This window comes from Prionailurus viverrinus, chromosome D1 (assembly GCF_022837055.1).
Source record: "Prionailurus viverrinus isolate Anna chromosome D1, UM_Priviv_1.0, whole genome shotgun sequence".
Classification (NCBI taxonomy): Eukaryota; Metazoa; Chordata; class Mammalia; order Carnivora; family Felidae; genus Prionailurus; species Prionailurus viverrinus.
In genome coordinates, this window is record NC_062570.1 from 108,723,394 (window position 1) to 108,743,968 (window position 20,575).

General features: G+C 62.7%; 1 protein-coding gene across 3 annotated transcripts; it reads right to left on the bottom strand.

Annotated features, from left to right (window-relative positions):
* Positions 1-176: 176 nt before the first annotated feature.
* On the bottom strand, positions 177-19,815 carry CCDC88B (coiled-coil domain containing 88B). 3 transcript variants are annotated; one of them, XM_047876837.1, is made up of 31 exons: positions 19,686-19,813; positions 15,983-16,107; positions 15,779-15,862; positions 14,627-14,725; positions 14,174-14,316; positions 13,916-14,027; positions 13,766-13,835; positions 13,631-13,689; positions 13,446-13,529; positions 13,204-13,347; positions 12,850-12,995; positions 12,637-12,718; positions 12,326-12,484; positions 11,716-11,862; positions 11,426-11,534; positions 11,089-11,225; positions 9,876-11,006; positions 6,676-6,803; positions 6,480-6,597; positions 5,681-5,776; positions 5,451-5,591; positions 4,586-4,842; positions 4,101-4,244; positions 3,723-3,909; positions 3,431-3,576; positions 3,071-3,169; positions 2,745-2,911; positions 2,381-2,494; positions 1,956-2,168; positions 1,743-1,811; positions 177-374 (listed from the first exon to the last, which is right to left on the bottom strand). In XM_047876837.1, the coding sequence occupies exons 4-31, from the start codon at positions 14,684-14,686 to the stop codon at positions 319-321; spliced, it is 4,518 nt and encodes a 1,505-aa protein (XP_047732793.1). In that variant the 5' UTR covers positions 14,687-14,725; positions 15,779-15,862; positions 15,983-16,107; positions 19,686-19,813; the 3' UTR covers positions 177-318. The 3 variants fall into 3 exon arrangements, 2 of the variants coding, with proteins under 2 accessions (XP_047732793.1, XP_047732794.1); XM_047876838.1 differs by lacking the exon at positions 2,381-2,494 and having other exon boundaries at positions 19,686-19,812; XR_007156110.1 differs by lacking the exons at positions 177-374; positions 2,381-2,494; positions 2,745-2,911 and having other exon boundaries at positions 19,686-19,815.
* Between the last annotated feature and the right edge of the window lie 760 nt (positions 19,816-20,575).

Genomic DNA, 20,575 nt, shown 5'->3' on the forward strand with positions numbered 1-20,575 from the left:
CTGGCAGGGGGCTCTCTCGGCCACTCCTGCCTGTCTCCTTCATCTGGGAGGTCACCCGGCGATGGTCTCCTCAGCGAGGGCCGCGTGGCAGAGTCAGGGCCCCGGGAAGGAGCTGCTCGTGGGGACCAGCCGTCCCCTCTGTCCGCAGGCTTATCCCAGCCCCATCTCGGGGCCCCGGTGCGGGCCTCGGAGGAGCCAGGGGCCACTAAGGACTGGCTCCAGGTAGCCCGGATCCCTGAATTCTGGGGCTGCCTGGGGCCCCCACGGGGACTCCAGCGGTAAGAAGGCTGCACTCTCAGGCCCTGGGTCCCTGCGGTGTCACTGGCTGAGGGAGGGTGTGAGAGGGCGTTTCTCCGGCTCCGGCACCTTGAGGCCTAAAAGGGAAGGTTCAGCTCAGGCCAGACCCCTCGGGAGCTCCCAGCACCCACGGTGGCCCACAGGGCCCCACGCCTTGTGCCCTCCCGCTGCCCCTTGGGCTCCTCTCTGCTCTCCCCCTCCTCACTGTGGCTGTAGCCCGTCCTTGAACTCGCCAGGCCTTTGTTTCAGCTGTCACTCCTGCCTGGAATGCTGTTCCCCAGGTATGTCCACAGGACAAACTCTCACCTCCGGGTCTTTGCTCCAACCTCACCTCCTCTCCGCGGGCTAGAACTGCAGCCCACCCAGCGTGCCTGAGCTCCCTCACCCAGCTCTCCGTTCTCCCCAGAGCATGATCACCTCCTAAATATTCTGGGGCCGAGCTGCCCAGTACAGGACCGAGCACCTGAGATGTGGCAGGTCGGAACTTCTATGTGCATGGGTATAAAATATCCACTGGGCTCAAAGACGTGGCAGGAAAAAATCATATAAAATATCTCATTAAGGGGGCGCCGGGGTGGCTCAGTCGGTGGAGCGTCTGACTTCGGCTCAGGTCATGATCTCGCGGTTCGTGGGTTCGAGCCCCGCGTCGGGCTCCGTGCTGACAGCTCAGAGCCTGGCGCCTCCTTCAGACTCTGTGTCTCCCTCTCTCTCTGCCCCTCCCCCATTCACGCTCCCTCTCTCCTTCTCTCTCTCTCTCTCCCCCAAAACTAAACGTTACAAAAAATTTTTTAAATAAATGACAACGATACATTTTTTTAAATAAAACAGCTCATTAATGACTTTCCGCACTGACTACATGGTGAAATGGTCACAGTTCAGGTGTACTGAGATGACGAAAATATGCTATTAAAATTACTTTTTACCTGTTTCTTTCTCCTTTTCTGATGAGGGGGCTAGAAGATTCTAAATTGCACATGTAGTTCACATCCTATTTCTACTGGACAGGGTTGTTGTAGATAATTATTATTAAAAAAAATTTTTTTTTAACGTTTATTTATTTTTGAGACAGAGAGAGACAGAGCATGAACAGGGGAGGGGCAGAGAGAGAGGGAGACACAGAATCGGAAGCAGGCTCCGGGCTCCGAGCCATCAGCCCAGAGCCCGACGTGGGGCTCGAACTCACGGAGCGCGAGATCGTGACCTGAGCTGAAGTCGGACGCTTAACCGACTGAGCCACCCAGGTGCCCCGATAATTATTATTTTTATGCAAGCTGTTTACGTCTGTCTGTCTCCCATCCCAGAATGTTCCCTGCTCTATCCCCAGCCGTACCCCTGCTGTATCCCTAGCACATCACCCGGCACTTCGCGAAGGCTCACTGTCAAGTAGACGAATGCATGAACGGGGTCTGCCAGGGGCCCCAGGCAGGGCAAATACCCCCACTCACCCTCTCGGTTGACATCTGCTTCGTGTTCTGACAGGGTCTCAATGGAGCCATCCCATCCCACGCCAGGTCCTGGGGGTGCACAAGGAAGCCAGTGGGCCACGGGGACCAGAGCAGAGGCAGGCAGGGCTTGTGGGGAGACCCAAGGGACAGGAGGGAAGCCCCCTCAGCCACGGAGCTGGGGAGCTAATAAGAGCAGGGACCCTCGGCTGTCACCTTTGCCATGGGTGCTGGGTGCCCCCAGGGGGCCTGGCCTGCGCTGTCGCTGTCGGAAACGCTGCCTGGGAGTGTCCCCGGGGCTGAATGATTCAGAGCTTCGCCCCACGGGGAACCGTGAGCTGAGTTTCCGCCGCTGCCCCCCTGCCAGGGTCTCGTCCCGCAGGCAGAGGGAGCTCTGGGCTCTGCGCATGGGCGCCGGTGAAAGGGACCCTGCGAGAGGCAGGGAGGGTGTCCAGCCGGGAGGGAAGGGGCTGGGCAGAGCGGAGGGGCTGGCGGGGTGAAGCTGCCGAGGCGCAGGGAGAGGAGGCTGCAGAGGTGGGAGTTGGGGGGGGGGGGGTGTGGCGGGGGGGGGTGGTTAGGTCTGGGTGAATGAGGGTGGGGACGGGAGGCCGGACCCTGTGCTGGCTCTGACACTGACTCACTGTGTGACCTTGGGCAAGGCACGTCCCCTCCCTGGGCCTCAGCTTCCTCGTCTGCTGACTGGGATAAATGACCTCTCACTAAAGTCCCCTGCTGCTCCGAGGTCCTAGGCACCGCTGTGGATGGGTGGGGACTGGGTGGGTGGCAGTGCAGGCAGGAAGGAGGTGCCAGCTGAGAGGGTTGTGGCAGGGCCAGGGGGCAAAGAGCCACATCTAGGCGGGGCCGGGTTGCATCAGGGAAGACCAGCGGGGGTGGGCGTGCAAGCCACACAAGATGAAGGGAGACGCCGAGGCGTTGGCAGGCACCAGGGTGGGGATAGGAGACACGGGGTAGGGACCATCACGGTCACCCGGCCCCCAGACCCACCTGTCCCATCTGCCTCCCTGCCCTTGGGGAGCTCCGTCTCTGGGGGGCCCCCCAGGCTCTCGGTGCTGCCGGCCCCATCGGCCCCCAGGCGTGGCCCCCCATGGAGGCCCCCCTCCCGCCGGGGCCGCATCAGCCTCTTCACCTTGTCTGCCAACCAGCTGCCCTTCCTGGGGGCAAGAGGGCACAAGAGGGGGTAAGGCCAGGGAGCGAGGAGGGACAAGAAGGCCACGTTGGGGATGGCAAAGGCCCGGAGAGAGCAGGGCAGGGGCAGGGGTTAGGAGGATCCCCGGCTCCGGTGGGGGGGGGGGGGAGGAGGGGCCCCTCACTTGATCCGGGGCAGGGGCCCAGGCTCCAGCACCCGGTACTGGTCCATGATCTTCTCCACCAGCTTCTGTTTCTCACGGCGCAAGGCGTTGAGCTGGTCCCTGGGAGGATGAGGCGGGAGGAGGTGGGCGGGAGGCCCGGCAGGAGGGCTAGCGCTCGCTCGCTGGTTACGCACCGCCACACCCCCTGCTGCTTGTTCACACGCGGACACGCTCCAGGGCTCATAAGCTCATAAGCTGCTGCGTTGCCAAGCCCGAGGCGGTCAGCCCCCAGCCCCTTCCCCACCACCTCCCCCACGAGCAGCCAAAGGGGTCTCGGGGGCCCCGGTCCAGCTCCTGCCACCGCCCCGGGGCCCCGCTCACAGGTACTCCCGCTGCTCTCGGTGTAGGTGGTCCCGGCTCTCCAGGCTGCGCTCCAAGAGCTCCCGGTTCTCCCGGCTCAGCGCCTGCACCTCGGCCAGCAGCTGCCGGTTCTCCTCTTCCTGGGCGCTCCGAAGCTCGGTCAACAGCTGGGGCGGCGGGGCAGGTGGGGGATTTAACGGGGCTTGGGGTGGCTACCTTCCACCCCCTCCCTTCGCCCCCTCTCCAGCCCCCTCCCCCAGCCAGCGCGCCCCCCCCCCCCCACTCCCACCCCCGGGCCCATCCCTCCCCGCACCTCGCACTGCGTGGTCAGCCGGCAGGCGCTCAGGTCCAGCTGCTGGTTAGACTCCCGCAGTCGCTGACTCTGCACCTCTAGCTGAGCTCGCTCCAGTTCCAGCCGCGCCAGCCGGCTCCGCAGCTCCCCGCGTTCACCCTGCAGCTCGCCTCGCTCCCGGGACACCTCCGCCAGCAGCATCTGAGCCCTGCCGAGTCGGGAGGAGATGCTCTCCAAGGGGGCCCTCGATCCCCTGCCAGGCCCCGCCTAAGGGCCCGAGAAGCCATGCTGGGGACAGGAGGCAACGCAGGCCCCCACGCGGAAGGTGACGAACTTGCCACCGGCCCGCTTCCCAGAGGGGCGCGCCGAGAACCGGCCTGGCTGGGCGGGCGCTGGTACCTGTCGTGCTCACTCTGCAGCCTCCGCAGCTCCTCCTCCAGGCCCCGCTGCCGATGCCCGTCCTGCATCAGGCGTTCTCGCTCTGCCAGCAGGGCCACCTCCTGCGCCTCCACGTTGGCCCTCTGGGCCTGCAGCTGCTCGTGCCTGGGATGCACAGGGACTAAGAGGGCTGCAGGGGCCTGGGGCCGGGGCGAGTAGGCGGCTGGACTATCTGGACCCCCGGGGTCTGCCATCTCCTAAGCACAGGCCTCTAAACAAAGCCCTGGGGCAGAATGCCACACGAGGTGCCCCCCACTCCCGACGATGAATGAGCCTCAGGGCGAGAGCTCGCCCCGGAGCTCAGCCATGCGCCAGGGCACGGCAGCAGAGGTGAGGGCGTTGTGGGGGGCGGTGCTTCCCCGCTGGGGTCAGACCGGCGAAGGGAGTCTGCTCCGGGCAGGTAGGGGGTGCTGGGGAGAGAAGCTGGGTGTTTGGGGGAGGCTCACCGGCCCTGCAGCTCCCGGTGGGCCAGCTCCAGCGCCCGCATGTTAGCCTTGAGGTCGCGGTGCCGGGCCAGCAGTCCCTCTAGCTCGGCCTCCTGTCGCCGCTGCAGCTGAGCCAGGGCCTCGTGGTCCCGAAGCAAAGCCTGCTGCTGCCCCCGGGTCTCCTCGTGGGACTGCCGCGCCGCCCGCACCTCCTCCTCCAGCACCCCCAGCTTCCTATGCAGCTCCTGGCCCTGCCTCTCCAGTATAGACTTTTCAGCCTAGGACAGAGCAGGCAGCAGGGACCGCAAGGGTGCGGTCCCAGGCCAGAAAGGGGGGTAAGAGACGGGGGTGGGGGCGGGGACCAAAAGGCAAGGGGCAGGGCAGAGGATACGGGCGAGAACTGTGGACAAGGCAGAGGGCTGGAGTGGGGGCAGCAGGGAGCAGAGAGCAGAGGCAGAGGTGAATGGGCAAGGAGAGGGGAGGGTGATGGCGTCAGGCCGTGGAGGGCGGGGCAAGAGGCACAAGGCAGGGATGCGACCCATGGGGCAGGGGTAGGGGCAGGGAGGGCAGTAGGGACTAATGGCTGGCTGTTGAGAGGAACGCAGCCGAGCCAAAGGGCATGGATGTGAGGGCCGGAGGCAGGCGGGAGGGGGTAGGAGCCAGGGAAGAAGCATCAAAGGGAAGGAGAAAGACGGGGGAAGAGGGGTGCAGACTGGGGCGGCTGGGGTCGGAGGGTAGAGATAGCTGTGACGAGAGAGCAGGCAGGGGGAGCCGGCAGGGAGCTCAGGCAGGGAAAAGGGCAGGAAAGAATAGGAAGGGGGCAGGCGGCCGTGGTAAGTGGGAACAAGGCAGGGCAGGGGACAGGCCCCTTGGGACTGTCACCCACCTGCAGGCGGCTGCTGTGCTCCTGGGCCCGCTGACTCTGCAGGAGGAGCTCCTGGGCCCGGCCCTGCAGGTTGCCCAGCTGCCCCTCCAGGTGCTGGAGCTGCCCCTGCAAAGCCACCTTCTCGGCCACCAGCGTTGCATTCTGCCGGGAAGGGGGTGGGGGGGGTCAGCGGGGGCCAGGCCACGGGGGCCGCCCCTCCGCATGCCCACCACACAGCAGTCGACACTCACGCTGCGTTCCATCTCGATGAGCCGCCCACTCTGGGCCCCCGGGATCCTCAGCTCATCGTGCCCCTCCGGCCCCCGTCCCACGGAGCCCTGGCGCAGCTGGAAGGACAGGCCCTGGGAGGTCATGCGGGGGGGCGGGGGGGCGTGGAGGGGACCCTCACGCCCTCAGCAGCACTTGACACGGCCCCTGGCCCGCCGCCACCAGGTCCCGCAGTCCCACGCTCCTGGCTCCCGCAGGTGCAAGGGTCACTCTCCTTGTCGCTCCGTTCTGCAGCAGAGCCCAGCCTCTGCCCGGCTACTTCTCCTGCCCAGAACACCCTTCCCACCCCTGCTCTTCCTCTGGGCCCCGGGGTCAATGCCACTTTGCCCCAACCAACCCTCTGTGTACCCACCAGGTGGCCTGCCGGGTGCCCACTGTCCCTCGGCACCCTGTGTCAGGGTGGCCTGTTTCCTCGCCCGGTGTGGGGACCCCACCACACCCCTGAGCTGAGCCCTGAGCTGTAAGCCTATGCAAGCAGGGACCTCAGAAACAACAGCCGACCTAGAGCGACGACAGGGACTGAGCTCACTAGGAAGTGAGAGACACCCAGAGCAGAGCCGCTGCTGGGTGCCGTCCATTTGAGGAATGGGGGAATCGAGGCCCCCCCCAGAAGACCACGTGGCCTGGGCAGAGTCAGCCTGACTCCCAGCACAGTGCTCTCCCCAGTAGGCCCAAGTTGGGCCTCAAGGCAAGGGAGTGGCCAAGACTCAAGGGGCGAGACCAGAGGGGCTGCAGGGACGGGAGCCCGGGGCGGAGCCTCACCTGGACCAGCTCCTGCTCCAGCTGCAGGGCCCTCATCTTGAGTTCCCTCAGCGCCTCCTCCTTGCTCGTGGCCGCCGCCTGCAGCTCAGCCTCCAGCCGCTGCTCCAGGCCCTGGTACCTGCCGGGAAGAAGCCTTGGCACCCACCCTTCCCCGAGCCCTGCCCGCCCCTCTCTGCCCCCTGGGCGATGACCCCACCTCTGTTGCTGGATCTCCTGTTCCCGCAGAAACGCCTGTCGCTCCAGACCCGCCTGTTCGAGCTCACTCTGCAGGTGTTCCAGCCGGGCCCCCAGCTCCTGGCCCCTCAACCAGGCCTTCTCTAGCTCCTGAGGGCGGGTGCGGCAGAGCCAAGGTCAGGCCACCATCCCCGTCCCGGATGGGGGGTGGGGGTGCACAGGAGGCCTCGACCCTAGGCCTCCTAGGTCTGGAGACCTAGCTTTCTACCTTCCTCTGTCACCCTGCGCAAATGTCGGTTTTGGTTTTTAGGCTCTCAAGGCCCTGAGATCAAGAGTCCCTGCTCTACCGACTAAGCCGGCCAGGCGCCCCGCCCCGGGCAAACATCTTTAACCCTTTGGGCCTCTACCCCCGCCCCCCCATCTGGCTGCCTTGCAGAGGGACTACGGAAGAGCTGGGGACTGTAAGCCTGGCAGTGGGTGAGGGAGGCCTCTGATCCGGGAGTTGGAGACACTCGCCGGTCAAGCGTCTTTACCTCCCTGAGCCCCTGGCTCCTCGTGCGCCCAGGAGCAGCTAGATGTGCCCTACGTGATGAGGCCAGGCTGGCCATGTGAGGGCAAGAGGGGCTTGAAAGAGGCAGATCTGCAGAGCGCCCTCAGCCACACGGAGATGGCTGCAAGGATAGGGATGTGGCCAACGTCAGGCCCAACCACAGGGGGGGCTGGGGGGGGGGGGGGGGGAGAGCCGCTGCAGGCCCGGCCAGGCCAGGCGTCCTGTGGCGGTTGGGCCGCACCACTGTGGAAGGGGGCAGGAGGCCCACTCTGGCCTGTGGGCCTGGGAGGGCGATGGGCCAAACCATTCTAGGAGGTGGGGGAGGGGCTGTCAGGATGAAACCACAAGGAAGAACCAACTCCGACCAGCAGCCTACCATATCCTTGCTCTGGAAACCAAGTCTACGCCTTTGCTCTGATCTTCTAGGCTTTGCAGCCCTACCCAGTCTCCCCCCCACCACCCCCCGCCGGCCCACCCCTGGGGTTGGCTGGAAAACTACAAGTCCCATGAGGCCCTGCTGCCTGTTGCCTCACCCCCGCCCCCCAACACCACCATTACAGCCCAAGGGCTAAGGGTAAGAATAACAGTGACACAGATTAAAAGAGGCTTGAACCTCTGGCCCCTCCAGGCCCCAGCCACAGCCTTCAGTGCCCCGACCTCTCTACCCAGCCCACCTGGACAAGCCCTTTGGCCCCTGGTTCCCTGGCTAGCCACCTCCTCCTACACCACACCCAGTTAGCACCAGGAACCTCTCTGCCCAGGAAATCTCACCACATTCCCCTGTGTCCTCAGGCCCTTCTAGCCCCACCAGCCCTCCCCTCCCCTGCACTGCCCACCTGCCTACATTCACTCCGGAGCTGCCCCCAGCCCTCTACGTTCATTATCTAACGGGATCCTGTAAGGCGTGCCATTTGTACTCGTCTTATAGGTGAGGAAGCAACTCGCCCCTAACCACACAGCTGGTAGGCGGGGGATCTGGGCTCTAAGCCAGGTCGGCCTGAGAGCATCTCTCAGTCACGTCCTCCAGAGTGGACCCCGCAGACAGCTTCTCGGCCTTGCCTTCTCACCCACGCCCCCGTTCCCACATTCCCCCGGGCCTGCCCTGCGCAACGCCTAGCCCTGGGCGCGCCCCACCGTGTGTTCCCCACTCTTCTCCTTCAGAGGGGTCTCCCAGCAAATCACTCCTGCTCTCTGGATCCCAGCAACCTCTGTACAACAGGGATGAGCCCGGACACTGTGCTCAGCTGGAAGCTTCGATTCCCCGTCCGCAGCCCACCCTCCCCCGTGGCACGGGCCCCCCGCTGGCCCGAACACCCTTCTCAATTGCCGCCTAGCCTCCCCCGCTTCCCCCGAGGGGCCTCTGAACACGAGTACCCGACTACTCGGCTCGCCCTCAACCCTCCACCGGGTTTCAAGGTCATTGGCCTCCTGTAAAGGTCATGGAGGTCATCTCCTTCACAAGCACAGCCGCAACTCGCAACTCGTTCCTTAGCTTGAAAGGAAGACAGAGGCCCTGCCCAGCGGGAACCCGGCTTAGTGAATTCTCTGCCTAGGTTCCCTCCACTTCCCACCTCACACCCCACCCCTACACGGTCACGCCTGCGCCTCCTCCTGGCTCACTGCCATTCTCTCTCCTCCTCCAGGAAGCCTTCCGGGACATGCCGTGGCCTAAGTCCAGTGTGCTTCCTGGACTCCCACAGCTCCCTGCAGTCCCATCGCCACCCTAGACTATGAAACCCCCCCTCCCCCAACCAGTATGGGCACACTGGCTGCCTGGTACAGCATCTAGTGGCAAGGTCCCATCAACACGCTTGAGCACACAAAGGAAGGCGTTTCCAGGTTTTCTCTCTCCTCCATGCCCCGTCCCAGCCCCAGCCGGCCTCACCTGCCACCAGGACCACCGGCACCACCTCCTGAGGGCCCGAGGGAACACCAAAGGGACACACCAAGGGGGCCCTCCCCAAACCCAACCTCACAAAGGCTTGTCCACACGCTTGGGTGGCTTTCCCTGCCCGGGGCCAGAGTACTGACGTCCACAAGGCTGGCCCAGCACGCCTCTCTGGCCCTGCTCCCCCACCTCCCAGGCCCCTCAGCATCATTAATGCCTTCAGGTCTCTGCACATGCTGTTCCCTCTACATGAAACGTCCTTCCCACCTGGTGGAACCTTGACCATTCCTCAGAACCTTCCCCAAAGCCTCCCTGCCCCCACCCCGGCACCCTCTCCCAAGGACTCCTGCCCACTTTGCTCTTAATAATGACCATGTCTTGAGCCTTTGTCAAGCAGGAACTAGGCTGGGCACACCGTGATCTCCCTTGATCTTCAAAAGACCCACTGAGACGGCTATGCAGTCTGACGTTTGACGGAGGAGGAATAGGGCAGAGGGGAGTCAGCTGCCACAGTCAGAGAGCCAGGATTTGCACCCAGGCGGTCGGGCTCCGTACCCATACTCTCATCCCCTGCTATAGCCCACCCCTCCAGAGGGAGGGGACATCCGTCCTGTGACCCAGGTCAAGCGCACCTTTGGAAGGCAGAGGTGGGCTTTTACCTTTCGGTCTCCAGCCCCGGCCAGGTGCTGGGGCACTCGGTGGCTACCGATGGGATTGATCACCCAAACCCCAGCAAGTGACTCAGGACCCCATTTCCCATCCCAGGCCGCGAGCCCCAACATACCTCCTTGAGGGCCTGCCTCTCCCTCTCGGCCTCCTGCAGGCGCTGACGACCCTCGCTCTCCAGCACTTGCAGCCGCTCCTCGGCGGCCTCGGCCCGGGCCCTCAGTCTGGGCCCCTCACGCTCCCACTGCCTCCGCTCTCGGCCCGATGTCGCCAGGGCCTCTGCCAGCGCCTCGCGTTCACGCGCCGCAGCCTCCAGCTCCCGGCTGGCTGCCTCCACTGCCTCCCGCAGCCGAGCTTGCTCCCCGGCCCGGGCCTCCACTTCCCGCTGGGCCTCGGCCTCTGCCTTCCGCGCCTGAGCCAGCTCCTCGGAGAGCCGGGCGGCCTCCGTGCCTCGGGCCTCCAGCCGCCGGGCCTGGGCCTCTAGCTCCGCTCCCAGTGCCTCGGCTTCCCTCTTCAGCTGGGCCACCTCCTCCCTCAGGGCCTCCTGCTCCGGGACACCACCAGCCAGGATCTCCCCTGGGATCGGCCCCTCCCAGGTGTGGGCCTCCGAAGCCCCTTCTGACTTCTGCTGTGGATTTTGCTGGGCTGGGTCCCCAACCAACCCCTCCAGCTTCTGTGCATGTTCCCTGCCCTCTGTCTGCCCCTTGAGTAGGTCCAGCCCTTGGCCTGGGGTCTCCTGCTCCTCCGTTTGAGCACAGAGGCTAAGCTCCGAGGCTGCAGGCTTGCTCGCAGGGCCCTCCTGTCTCCGCACCTGGGCTTCGGGCCCTGACTCTCCAGTGTCTCCTCCCGACAGCTCAGCCTGAATTTCAGTCTCTGGATCTTGAGATGGGACCGAGGAGGTGGGAGTCTGGAGAAGGTCTCCATGGCCAGCCTTCTCCAGGGACTCCTGTGCTGCTACAGCAGAACCTGATTCCTGGAGGGTCAAGTCTGAGGTCTGAGGGGTCATGGCCGCCGTCTGGAGGGGCCTCTCTATCACCTGTGGGCCTGAGTCAGATGCCTGGGGACGCACAGGTAATCTTGCAAGGGCCGAGTCTGACACGGGGGAAGCCAGGTCCAAGGCCTGGGTGCCTCCATCCCCCACCTGGCCAGCCAAACCCTGGGGGCCACGGTCTGAGGTCAGGCAAGTCTGGGGAGCCACATCCAGCTCTGGAACCAAGGAGTCCTCGCTCTGCTCCTCCAGCAGGGGGTGCTGAGGGCACATGAGAGGACCCGTCAAGCCCAGAGGAGGAGGCAAGGAAGGACCTGCTGGCCGGTTGGGGGAGGGGACTCACCTGGCCTCCAGGCTGCCCCTGTAGCACCTGAAGCAAGCCCCGAAGCTCCTGGTTCTCCCTCTCCAGGGTCCGCAGCCGCCGGGCCTCTGCCTCTCTCACTTCATCATGAAGTGAAGGAGCTGCTCCGGGCGGGGGTGCTGGGACATGGGCGATGCGGTCAGGGCCCCTCTGTACCCTCTGCTGGGATCCCTGGCTCTTCACATCCACCCCCACACCCCCCCCCCAACACCTTGGGGAAAGGATGAAGTCAGCAGCCAGCCCCACTAGAGTTGCAGGAAACCACAGGCAGCCCCCCTACCCCCGCCGTCCCCAGCCCCTCTTCTGGGGCCCTACTCACCCTCCCCAGGAGAGCCCAGGGGTGGCTCCAGGCTCCGCTGAAGCTCCAGCTCCAGCTCCACATTCTCCTCGGCCAGCTGGTCCACCTGATGCCGCACAGAGTCCAGCTCCTGGGGGAAGGACAGGGTCAGGCCAGCCCTCCTCACCATGGCCGGGCCAAGTGCGTGGGCTAGATCACCAGGGGAAAAAAGGAGTAGGGGGTCACAGGGAGCACTGGAGAACCCTGGGGGGCCATTGGGGTTACCAGGGGTCACAGATGACAGTGACTGGGGGTCCCTGGGGCAGTCTCACCGCGCGGGCCTCGCCCAAACGAGTCCGCAGCAACAGGTTCTCACGCTGGGTCTCATGCAGCCGAGCGCAACGCTCTTGAGCGGCCTCCAGCTGCTCCTCCAGGAGCGCCTTCGAGGCTTCCAGAGCCCCCGAGAGCACCCGTTCCTCCTGGTGGGGGAGCAGAGACGACCTGTGGTGTGAGGCTGCCCCCAAGCACTCCAGGCCCCACCTCTCCCTTCCATCTGCCCCTCCCTCTCCAAGGTCTTTCCAGGGACCACGTCCCTAGCACCTGGCCCCGCCCCTTCTGTGTAAGCCACGCCCCTTCTCTCCCAGACCCTCCTCCCAAGGTGGCGTCCTTCTAGGATCCACAGCTAGGGGCTCACTCCAGACAGCTCTTCCCCTACACTCATCCTCTCCAGGACCTACCCCTACCTACCGTCCCCACCTCTCCCTTCCCTCTGCCCCATCCTCCAGAGGGCTTTGCCCCAGACACCACCTCACCCATCTCTCCTGGCGGTGACTGCTCGGTCCCCAAGACCAAGCCCTCCCTACTCCAGGCCAGCCCCCAATTCGCTCCCCCCCCCCCTCCCCGGCCCACCCCGTCCCCTGCGGGCCCCGCCTCCCGCCTCACCTCCAGCTGGCTTTTGCAGGCCTCGGCCGCCTGCAGCCGCTCGCGGCAGCGTCGCAGCTCCTCCTGCAGGCGGGGCAGGCGGCCGGCGCGCTCCCGCAGCGCCTCTACCTCCTCGCGGTACAGCTCGGCCCGCTTGGCCTGTCCCGACAGCGCCTGGGCCTGAGCCAGACGGTGCGGAGCTGGGGACGGCCAGCCGCGGGCCAGAGGGATCAGGGAGGGGGAGGACCCCGGCTGGCGGCAGGCAGTAGGGCAGAGGGGGTGTGGGGAGAGGGCCGGGGAATGCGGCAGCGGCGGGGAGCATCTGAGCGCACCTCCTGGCGGAGCCTTCGGATTTCGGCCTCCAAGCCCTGCACCTCCGCCTGGGAGTCTAGCAGCAGCTCGGCCTTCTCCTCCCTGGAGAGAAGAGAAGGGACGCTGGAGGGGTTGGGGGAACCCGGAACCCCCAGGCCTGATCCCACCCATCTGCATCGGCGCCTAACCTGCCCCTCTCCCTCCAGGTCCGCCTCCCAGCCTGGGGCACTCACAGCTCCTGCCGCAGGCGCCGCAGCTGGGCCTTGGTGTTGGCCAGCTGCAGGGCCAGGTGGTGTGAGGGACCCTCTGGAGGAGTCCTAGCAGGAGCCTCCGGCAGCAAGGGGGCCGGCTGTCTCTCCAGCAACAGTTCGGCCAGGCGCTGTGCAAAGTCAAGGGTCGGGAGCCAGAAATAACCCACCCCATGCGCCCTCCCCCCCCCCCCCCGCCCCCCAGTCTGGCTCTTGCAGCTCTGCTGGTCCAAGACCCCCCATGCGAACCCTACATCCGGCCCCAACCCCCAGTTCCTCCCACATCTGGGTCCCCAGGGTCCTCCCAGCCCTCCACCCGGGCGGTGCCATGCCCCCTACCTGGGCCCCCACGTCGCGCTCCCGCGCCAGCCTTAACAAGGTCCCCATCAGGCTCCGGAACAGCATCTCCAGCTCCTGAGGCTCCAGCTCCCCAGGCTCTCGCCCTGCCAGTGCCAGCACCACGCCTGCCCCAGGCTGGGTCACCTGGACCAGGTAGAGAGAGCAGTTCAGCAGAGGAAGTGGAGGGGCAGAGTGCCCCCCGGTGGCAGGGCCAGTCCCAGGCTGTGGACTAGCCCTAGTACCTCCTGGATAGCAGCAGCCAAGTCACTCTGGACCTCGAGGCTGAGGCCCTGGATGTGTCGGATGAAGAGTTCCCGGTGCTCGCACTGCAGGCAGACAGAGTGGAAATGCTGGCACCAGGTGTCTCTCCCACCTCTGCGGCCAAAGCTGAACCCTCCCCTCCCCTCCCCTCCCCTCCTCCGCTCACCTGCACTGACGCCCCCAGCAACAGCCGAAGGATGCCTTCCAACTCCTCCACTGCCTCCTCTGCTGGGCACAAGCCACAAAAAGTTAGGGGTGGAGGGAGGGGGCAGAGGCAGGAAGGGGTGGTGGGAGAGAGCACCTGAGAAGGGGTCAAAAGCCAACGTCTGGAGGTCTGGGGGTGGCGACAGGACCAGCAGCTGCAGCTCCTCCTGGGGGCAGAGGGGACAGGAGGTGGGAGACGGGCCTTCCCACGGGTCTGAGGCTCAGCCTCCCCTCCCCAGCCCCTCACCTGGTAGAAGTCCCTCAGGCGGCCCCACAGGTGGTTCAGGTTCCGCACTCGCCAGGCTGCGGGACCATCAGGGTCCCTGACCGTCTGAGGTGCTCCTCGGGAACTGGGAACTCTGTGGGCACAGGGAGCCGGGTGGGAGGGGCAGTCAGGGACCCACCTGCCCCGAGCAAGCTCCACCCACCAGCCCTCAAGCTCCTCCCAGCAGCCTGTGGAGGGAGGGGCCACCTCAGACCCCCGGGCTGGCGGGCTGCTTCTTACACGATGCCCAGCACGCGGAGCAGCAGGGCCCCATCGATGAGATGCAGGAACCTCTTCTCCGGGCCAAGGGGCCCCTCTCCTTCCTCCTCCTCTTCCTCCTCCGGCTCCTCCGCCTCTCCCACTAGGCCGGCCAGTCCCAGCGCCTGTGGGGGAGTGGAGACGGGTCGGCCGGCCCGGTTAGGAACTCCCCTACCAGCAGAGTGACTCCCCAGCCCCTCTGACCTGCCCCCTGAGCCCGTGCAGCCACCTCCTCTCCTTTGCCCTGAAGGCCTCCGGCCCCAGGGTCCGGACCCCTTTTCCCGCCCGAAGCCTACCTGGACTTCTCCAGCCCCACATTTGAGCCCACCCCTGCCCTCGGGGCTCCGACTCTACCGGACCCTCCCCCAAACCCGGCACTGGCCCCTCCCCCGCTCTCACTTCCCCTCCCCACACCCCTCCCACCTGCCCCCTCACCCAGGTGGCCAGGCTCCCACTCAGGAAGTCTCTGAGTCTGGGCCCCTTGCCCCCATCCATGACAGGGTCAGGGTGTCGGTCCCGCTGTGGCAGCTACACCTGCCCCAAGAGGAAGAGGAAGTCCCCCGGTCGGGGATCCCGGCCCGGCCACAGACACCCTGTGCAGCTTCCTCCTTCCGGGTGCACGCGGGCCTGTGCGCCCCCACAGTCCTGCCTCGGCCCCCACCTCACCACCCCACATCCTCCCAGCATCTCCGCAGGGCCGGCCCAGGGGTTAGCAGGGGAAGGTGGGGTCAGGGCCGCGCAGGGGTAAGACCCCCAGCTCTCCGGGCCCAAGGAACAATGGCCGGTGAGCCCTCCGCCTCTCTGGAAACTTGAAACCAGAGAAGGGGACCTCCGCCTTGCATCTCCCAGGGCCTCTGGGAAGCCGGTGGCAGATGCTACCGCCCCAGTAAGTCTCCTCTGCACCCCAGCCAGAAGCGAGAACCCCTCCTCTGACCCCACCCTCCCCCATTCTCTGTGCACCCTGCACTGAGCCAGGACCCTGGGCCATGGCTCTGCGACCCGACGGGCCTCAGTTTCCCGGCTATAAAGAAATGGCTTGGACTCCGGCCTCTGGGGGACTGGGGGAAGACGCGTACAGCCGAGGCCAGCAGCAAATGTCTCAGACAGACATTTGTCCGGGAGGACACCCCAGCCCCCTCACTGCTCACTACGGAGCCTCCAGATTCATTCTGTCATTCACCGGCTCAGAGCCGGACAGTGCCCGGTGCTGCCATGGTGCAAAAGCCACATAGTCCCCGCACCCGTGGGCCTCCCAGTACACTGGGGAGGCGGCCGCCCCCCCAAAATCACACACATGCTCAAAATGTAGCATTGCAGCCATCCTATGTGCGTAGACAGCGAAGACACGGATTTCCTGGGAGGGCCAGGCAAGGCATCCCAGAGGGGGCTCCTCCAGGAAGCTGAGGTGGGGTGGGGGGGGCTGGGTTAAGTAGACAAAGTGGGGAGGCGGGGAGAGAGCAGAGACAGAATGTGCAAGGGCTCTGCGGCAGCTAGAAGCCCGGCCAGCGCAAAGTTCAGGAATTATTCATGTGCCCTTGATTCCAAGACACTTGATTGCTCACGTTTAAGTCTCGGAAGTCAGGTTACCTCGTAGAGTGGCTTTCTGGCTGGCTGCAGTCCTCACGTAGCTGTCACTGCCTGCATGTGCCCACACTTCAGAAGCATCACACCCTGCAGAAAGGGAGTCAGCAGCTTGGAAGAAATCCCCGGAGGCAAGAGCTGAGCACTCCCGGAACCCCAGGATTCAAACGGTGGGAGCCCCCAGGGAGGAGAATTAGGCTTGTCACTAACACTCCCAAAGCAGAAGTCATTGCAGAGCTGGGCTAAGAGCCGCCTCCTACGGCTGTTGGTTTTCTGGTTGTCGTAGGGATCGTGGAGGGGGCTGCCGCTCTCTCGCCGGCACTCTCGATGGCTCCCTGGAGGAGGTGGCAGCGAAACATACACGCATCACGCCTCTATCGATCGGACTCTAAATGTGAAGGAGTTTTCCGAACCCCATAAACAATTTATTTTGCTTCTATTTTCCCTTTTACGTGTGTGCCTCAGACTTATGATGAGAGCCTATGTCTAAGTCAAAAAGAGCTCCTTCGGGAAGCATGAAATAAAGGCTCTCGTGATGAAAGAGACTCGGGACGTAGTAAACTGGCACCATTCTTTTTTCCCTCGGTGGCATCTTTCACAACTGACGACATCTTAGAGTTGATGAAAGATGGGGCGATAAAAACAACCTTGACAAACACAGGTTTGCCACGAGCCAGTCATGATCTCGCGGTCTGTGGGTTCGAGCCCCGCGTCGGACTCTGTGCTGACAGCTCGGAGCCCGGAGCCTGCTTCGGGGGTCTGTGTCTTTCTCGCGCTCTCTGCCCCTCGCCCGCTCATGCTCTGTCTCTCTCTCTCTCTCTCTCTCTGTCAAAAATAAATAAACATTAAAAAAAAAAAAATGAGGACCAAGGGTTATCTCCAATGTACAGAGGAGGAAACTGAGATTCAGAGAGGTTGATAACCTGCCCAAAGCCACACAGCTATCGAGTGGTAGAACCAACCAAAAGAAGGCCGTGGGGCCAGCGTGTAAGGAGCAAGGGGCTCACGGTCAAGGCGAGCCAGGTCTCATCAGGCAACGGGAAGCCGTGCAGGGTTGTTAACAGAGGAGTACATCCCTTTGCTTGACACTCCTGAGACGCATTGGGAAATGCAGATAATCCTCCCCGAGAGTTGTTACGAGGATTCCATGAACTGGTGCCCAGCCGGAGCGTGCATTAAATGGTCCCTGGTGTGGTTGTTATGTTTAGTATTAATAATATCAAGGGTCCGTCCAGATTTGACCCCCTGTGAATCTTACGTCTGTTTGCATTCCCTAAAGATTCCAGCCTGGGAAGTCCTCCGGGAGCACCTGCTCTGGGTGAGCCAAGCACCCAGACTAGGGTGACTAGGCCTCGTCCCCTGGTGGCGGAGGGCCCCTGGCTTGCTCAACATCTCCCAGTCACACCCTTCCTCAAGCCTCGGAGGCAGGGACCGTGTCACCGATTGCTTTCACATCTGTCACTCCACACACGCCTGGCTGCATCTCAATCTGGTTCTCTGACTTGGTTCAGCTGAGTCAGGCAGAGGGAGGCTTTGGGGAGAGTGGGAGCTGGGGACGGGCTTCCTCATCAGATGACAAAGAGATCCTGGGATCTCAAGGCTCAGTTAGCTGGTGAGGGATGTTCACCAGAGTCCAGCAGGGATCCCTTCCCTTCGGCTGGATTTCTCCTGTAAAATTTTTTTCAGGGGCACCTGGGTGGGTCTGTCGATTAAGCGTCCAACTTCGGCTCAGGTCGTGATCTCGAGGTTCACGAGTTCGAGCCCCGTGTCGGGTTCTGTGCTGACAGCTCGGAGCCTGGAGCCTGCCTCGGATTCTGTGTCTCCCTCTCTCTCTCTGCCCCTCCCCCACTCGTGCTCTGTCTCTCTCTCTCTCAAAAATAGATAAACATTAAAAAATAAAAATAATAAGGAAGGTAAACTGGTGCAGCCACTCTGGAAAACAGGATGGAGGTTCCTCAAAAAATTAAAAATAGAACTACCCTACGACCCAGCAATAGCACGACTAGGCATTTATCCAAGGAATACGGGTGTGCTGTTTCGAAGGGACACACGCACCCCATGTTTATAGCAGCACTAATCGACAATAGCCAAGGTATGGAAAGAGCCCACATGTCCACCGATGGATGCATGGGTAAAGAAGATATGGGATATAGGTACAATGGAGTATTACTCGGCAATCAAAAAGAATATCTTGCCATTTGCAACTACGTGGATGGAACTGGAGGGTATTATGCTAAGTGAAATTAGAGAAAAACAAATATGACTTCACTCATATGATGACTTTAAGAGACAAAGCAGTTGAACATGAGGGGAGGGAAGCAAAAATAGTATAAAAACAGGGAGGGGGACAAAACATAGGAGACTCTTAAGTATGGAGACCAAACGGAGGGTTCTGGAGGGGTTGTGGGAGGGGGGAGGGGCTAAATGGGTCAGGGGCATTAAGGAATCTACTCCTGAAATCATCATTGCCCTCTATGCTAACTGGACATAAATTAACAAATAAATAAATTTAAAAAACAAAAATTAAAAAAAAAAAGGGAAAGAAAATGTGTCCACACAGAAAACTTTAACAATAAATAGATGAAAAAATAAACAAATAAAGACAATAAAATAAAGTTTTTTCAGACCCGTGATCAAAAACGCCAAGACTGCGTAAAGGTACAGAAAAGAAACCAAGTCGCGCCCTCATCACTGCCAACCCCTACCCTCTGACTCCCCCCCCCCCCCCCCCCCCCCCGTTAGCATGTTCTATGTCATTTCTGAGATGCGGCTGCTCACGTCTGTCTGTAACAGGTGGATACAACCACACACGCAGGGCTGTGCACCTCCGTGCTTCGCAACATATTTTACAATCTGCTTCATTTCTCTTCAGAGCCATTGACCTTGGCCTTTTTATAATGGCGACGTGGTGTTCTGCTGCGTTGCTATTCCATCATCATTTAAACTCTGTCTTGTTGACAAATATTCTAAATATCTGCAGTGCTACAACGGCTCCCCTTCTCAGATATCTTTTTCTGGAAGTTTTTAAGCAAGTCCAATACCCACGACTGCCGGCATGGGGATCCACGGGAGGCAGCCCGAGAAGCAGAGAATGACAGACAGACAAACGGACAACGTCGTCACCTGCAATCCCGCCCCCCCCCCACCCCCACCCCACGCAGGGGCTCAGCACAGGATAGGAGTGGGAGGGATCGCATCTCCCATCTCCCAGTTCCCTTCTGGTTTTGAATTCTCTGGATAGCCCTGGTCCAACTCCAAAGGTCAGAGGCAGGAGGGCTCTGGCGCTCGAGGAAGCAGAGTCCAGGGAGGCCAGGCAAGTGGTGGCCAGGTCCAGCCGGAGCCTGGGACCCACCAGGGCTGAGTCAGAGAGCCGCTTTTGTCCCTGCCTGCAGCAGGCCCCGAGCCCCACCTGGTGCCTCTGCCGCCCTCCAGGAGCCCAGTTCCCTCAGCAGAAGATTCAGGGCTCAAGAATTAAAGAGAAAACACAGCCTCCAGGGCCTTCTGGGCACCTGGCCCTCTGGTGTTGGGTCTGAGGGACTCCCTCCCCCTCCCCCAAGCCTCTAAGAAGGGATGGTTTTCCTCTCTGCCACTTGGGGGTGGAAGTAGCTGAGCCAGAGTTGGGCAATTGCAGAAATGCCCAGCGGAGCGGCCCAGAACCAGCCGCCAAGGAGGGAGGAGGCGGCGGGAAGCCAGAGCCAGGGAGGGCGGGACCCAGGGCCATGCACCCAAGTGCGGGGCCAGGTCCCCGGGGACTCGGGGAGCCACCTGCAGGACCTGGGCCCCAGCAGCCAACGAGAGCATGCCACAGTCCAGCCGCCACCACCTGACACTTGCCTTGCTCTCCCCAGGGTGCCCCCACACTCCTGGGGGTCGGGGGGGGGGCACTCACCCGGCCTCATCCTGAGACTCTTACCCAGGCAGACGCGAGCTCCAGCCCCAAGGAGTCTCTTGGAACTACCGGCTCATGACCTTTTCCTGCTGAAAACCCTCCCATGGCTTCTCCCTGTGCCGTGAATCAAGTTCCACCCTCTCACCAGGACCTCCGAGGCCCTGCCCAGTGGCCTCAGCTGTCCACAGCCTGATCCCTTTTGCTTCCCCCCACCTCCTCTGGCGCAGGGCCCTCTCGGCTTCCTCAGCCTCCCAGCCCGGACACTTTCGAATGTGCTGTTTCTCCAACCCGAACCCCCCCCCCCCCCCCCCCCCCCCCCCCCGTCCCTGGAGCCCAGCACAGCACGTGGCCCCGAGATGACCCTCGGGTGGGGGGTGGGGGTCAAGCAAGACACCCGATGTGACCGTAGGGCCACGTGGGGGCGAGCAGCACCTCCAGAAGGCCGAACGTGCCTGTCATAACCAAATAAGGGTGTGCACACGGGCATCACTCAGAAGCCAGCGAGATTCAAGATCTGTCACTCTAGGGGTGACGGTTATACGACTTGGTCAATAGACTAACCAACCACTCAACTGTGCCCTTTTAAATTTTTTTTAACGTTTTATTTATTTTTGAGACAGGGAGAGACAGAGCATGAACAGGGGAGGGTCAGAGAGAGGGAGACACAGAATCCAAAACAGGCTCCAGGCTCTGAGCCGTCAGCACAGAGCCCGACGCGGGGCTCGAACTCACGGACCGTGAGCTCATGACCTGAGCCGAAGTCGGCTGCTTAACTGACCGAGCCACCCAGGCGCCCCTCAACTATGCCCTTTTAAAGAGTGGGTTTTACGGGCGCCTGGGTGGCTCGGTCAGTTAAGCGTCCAACTCTTGATTTCAGGTCAGATGATGATCTCATGGTCCATGAGTTGGAGCCC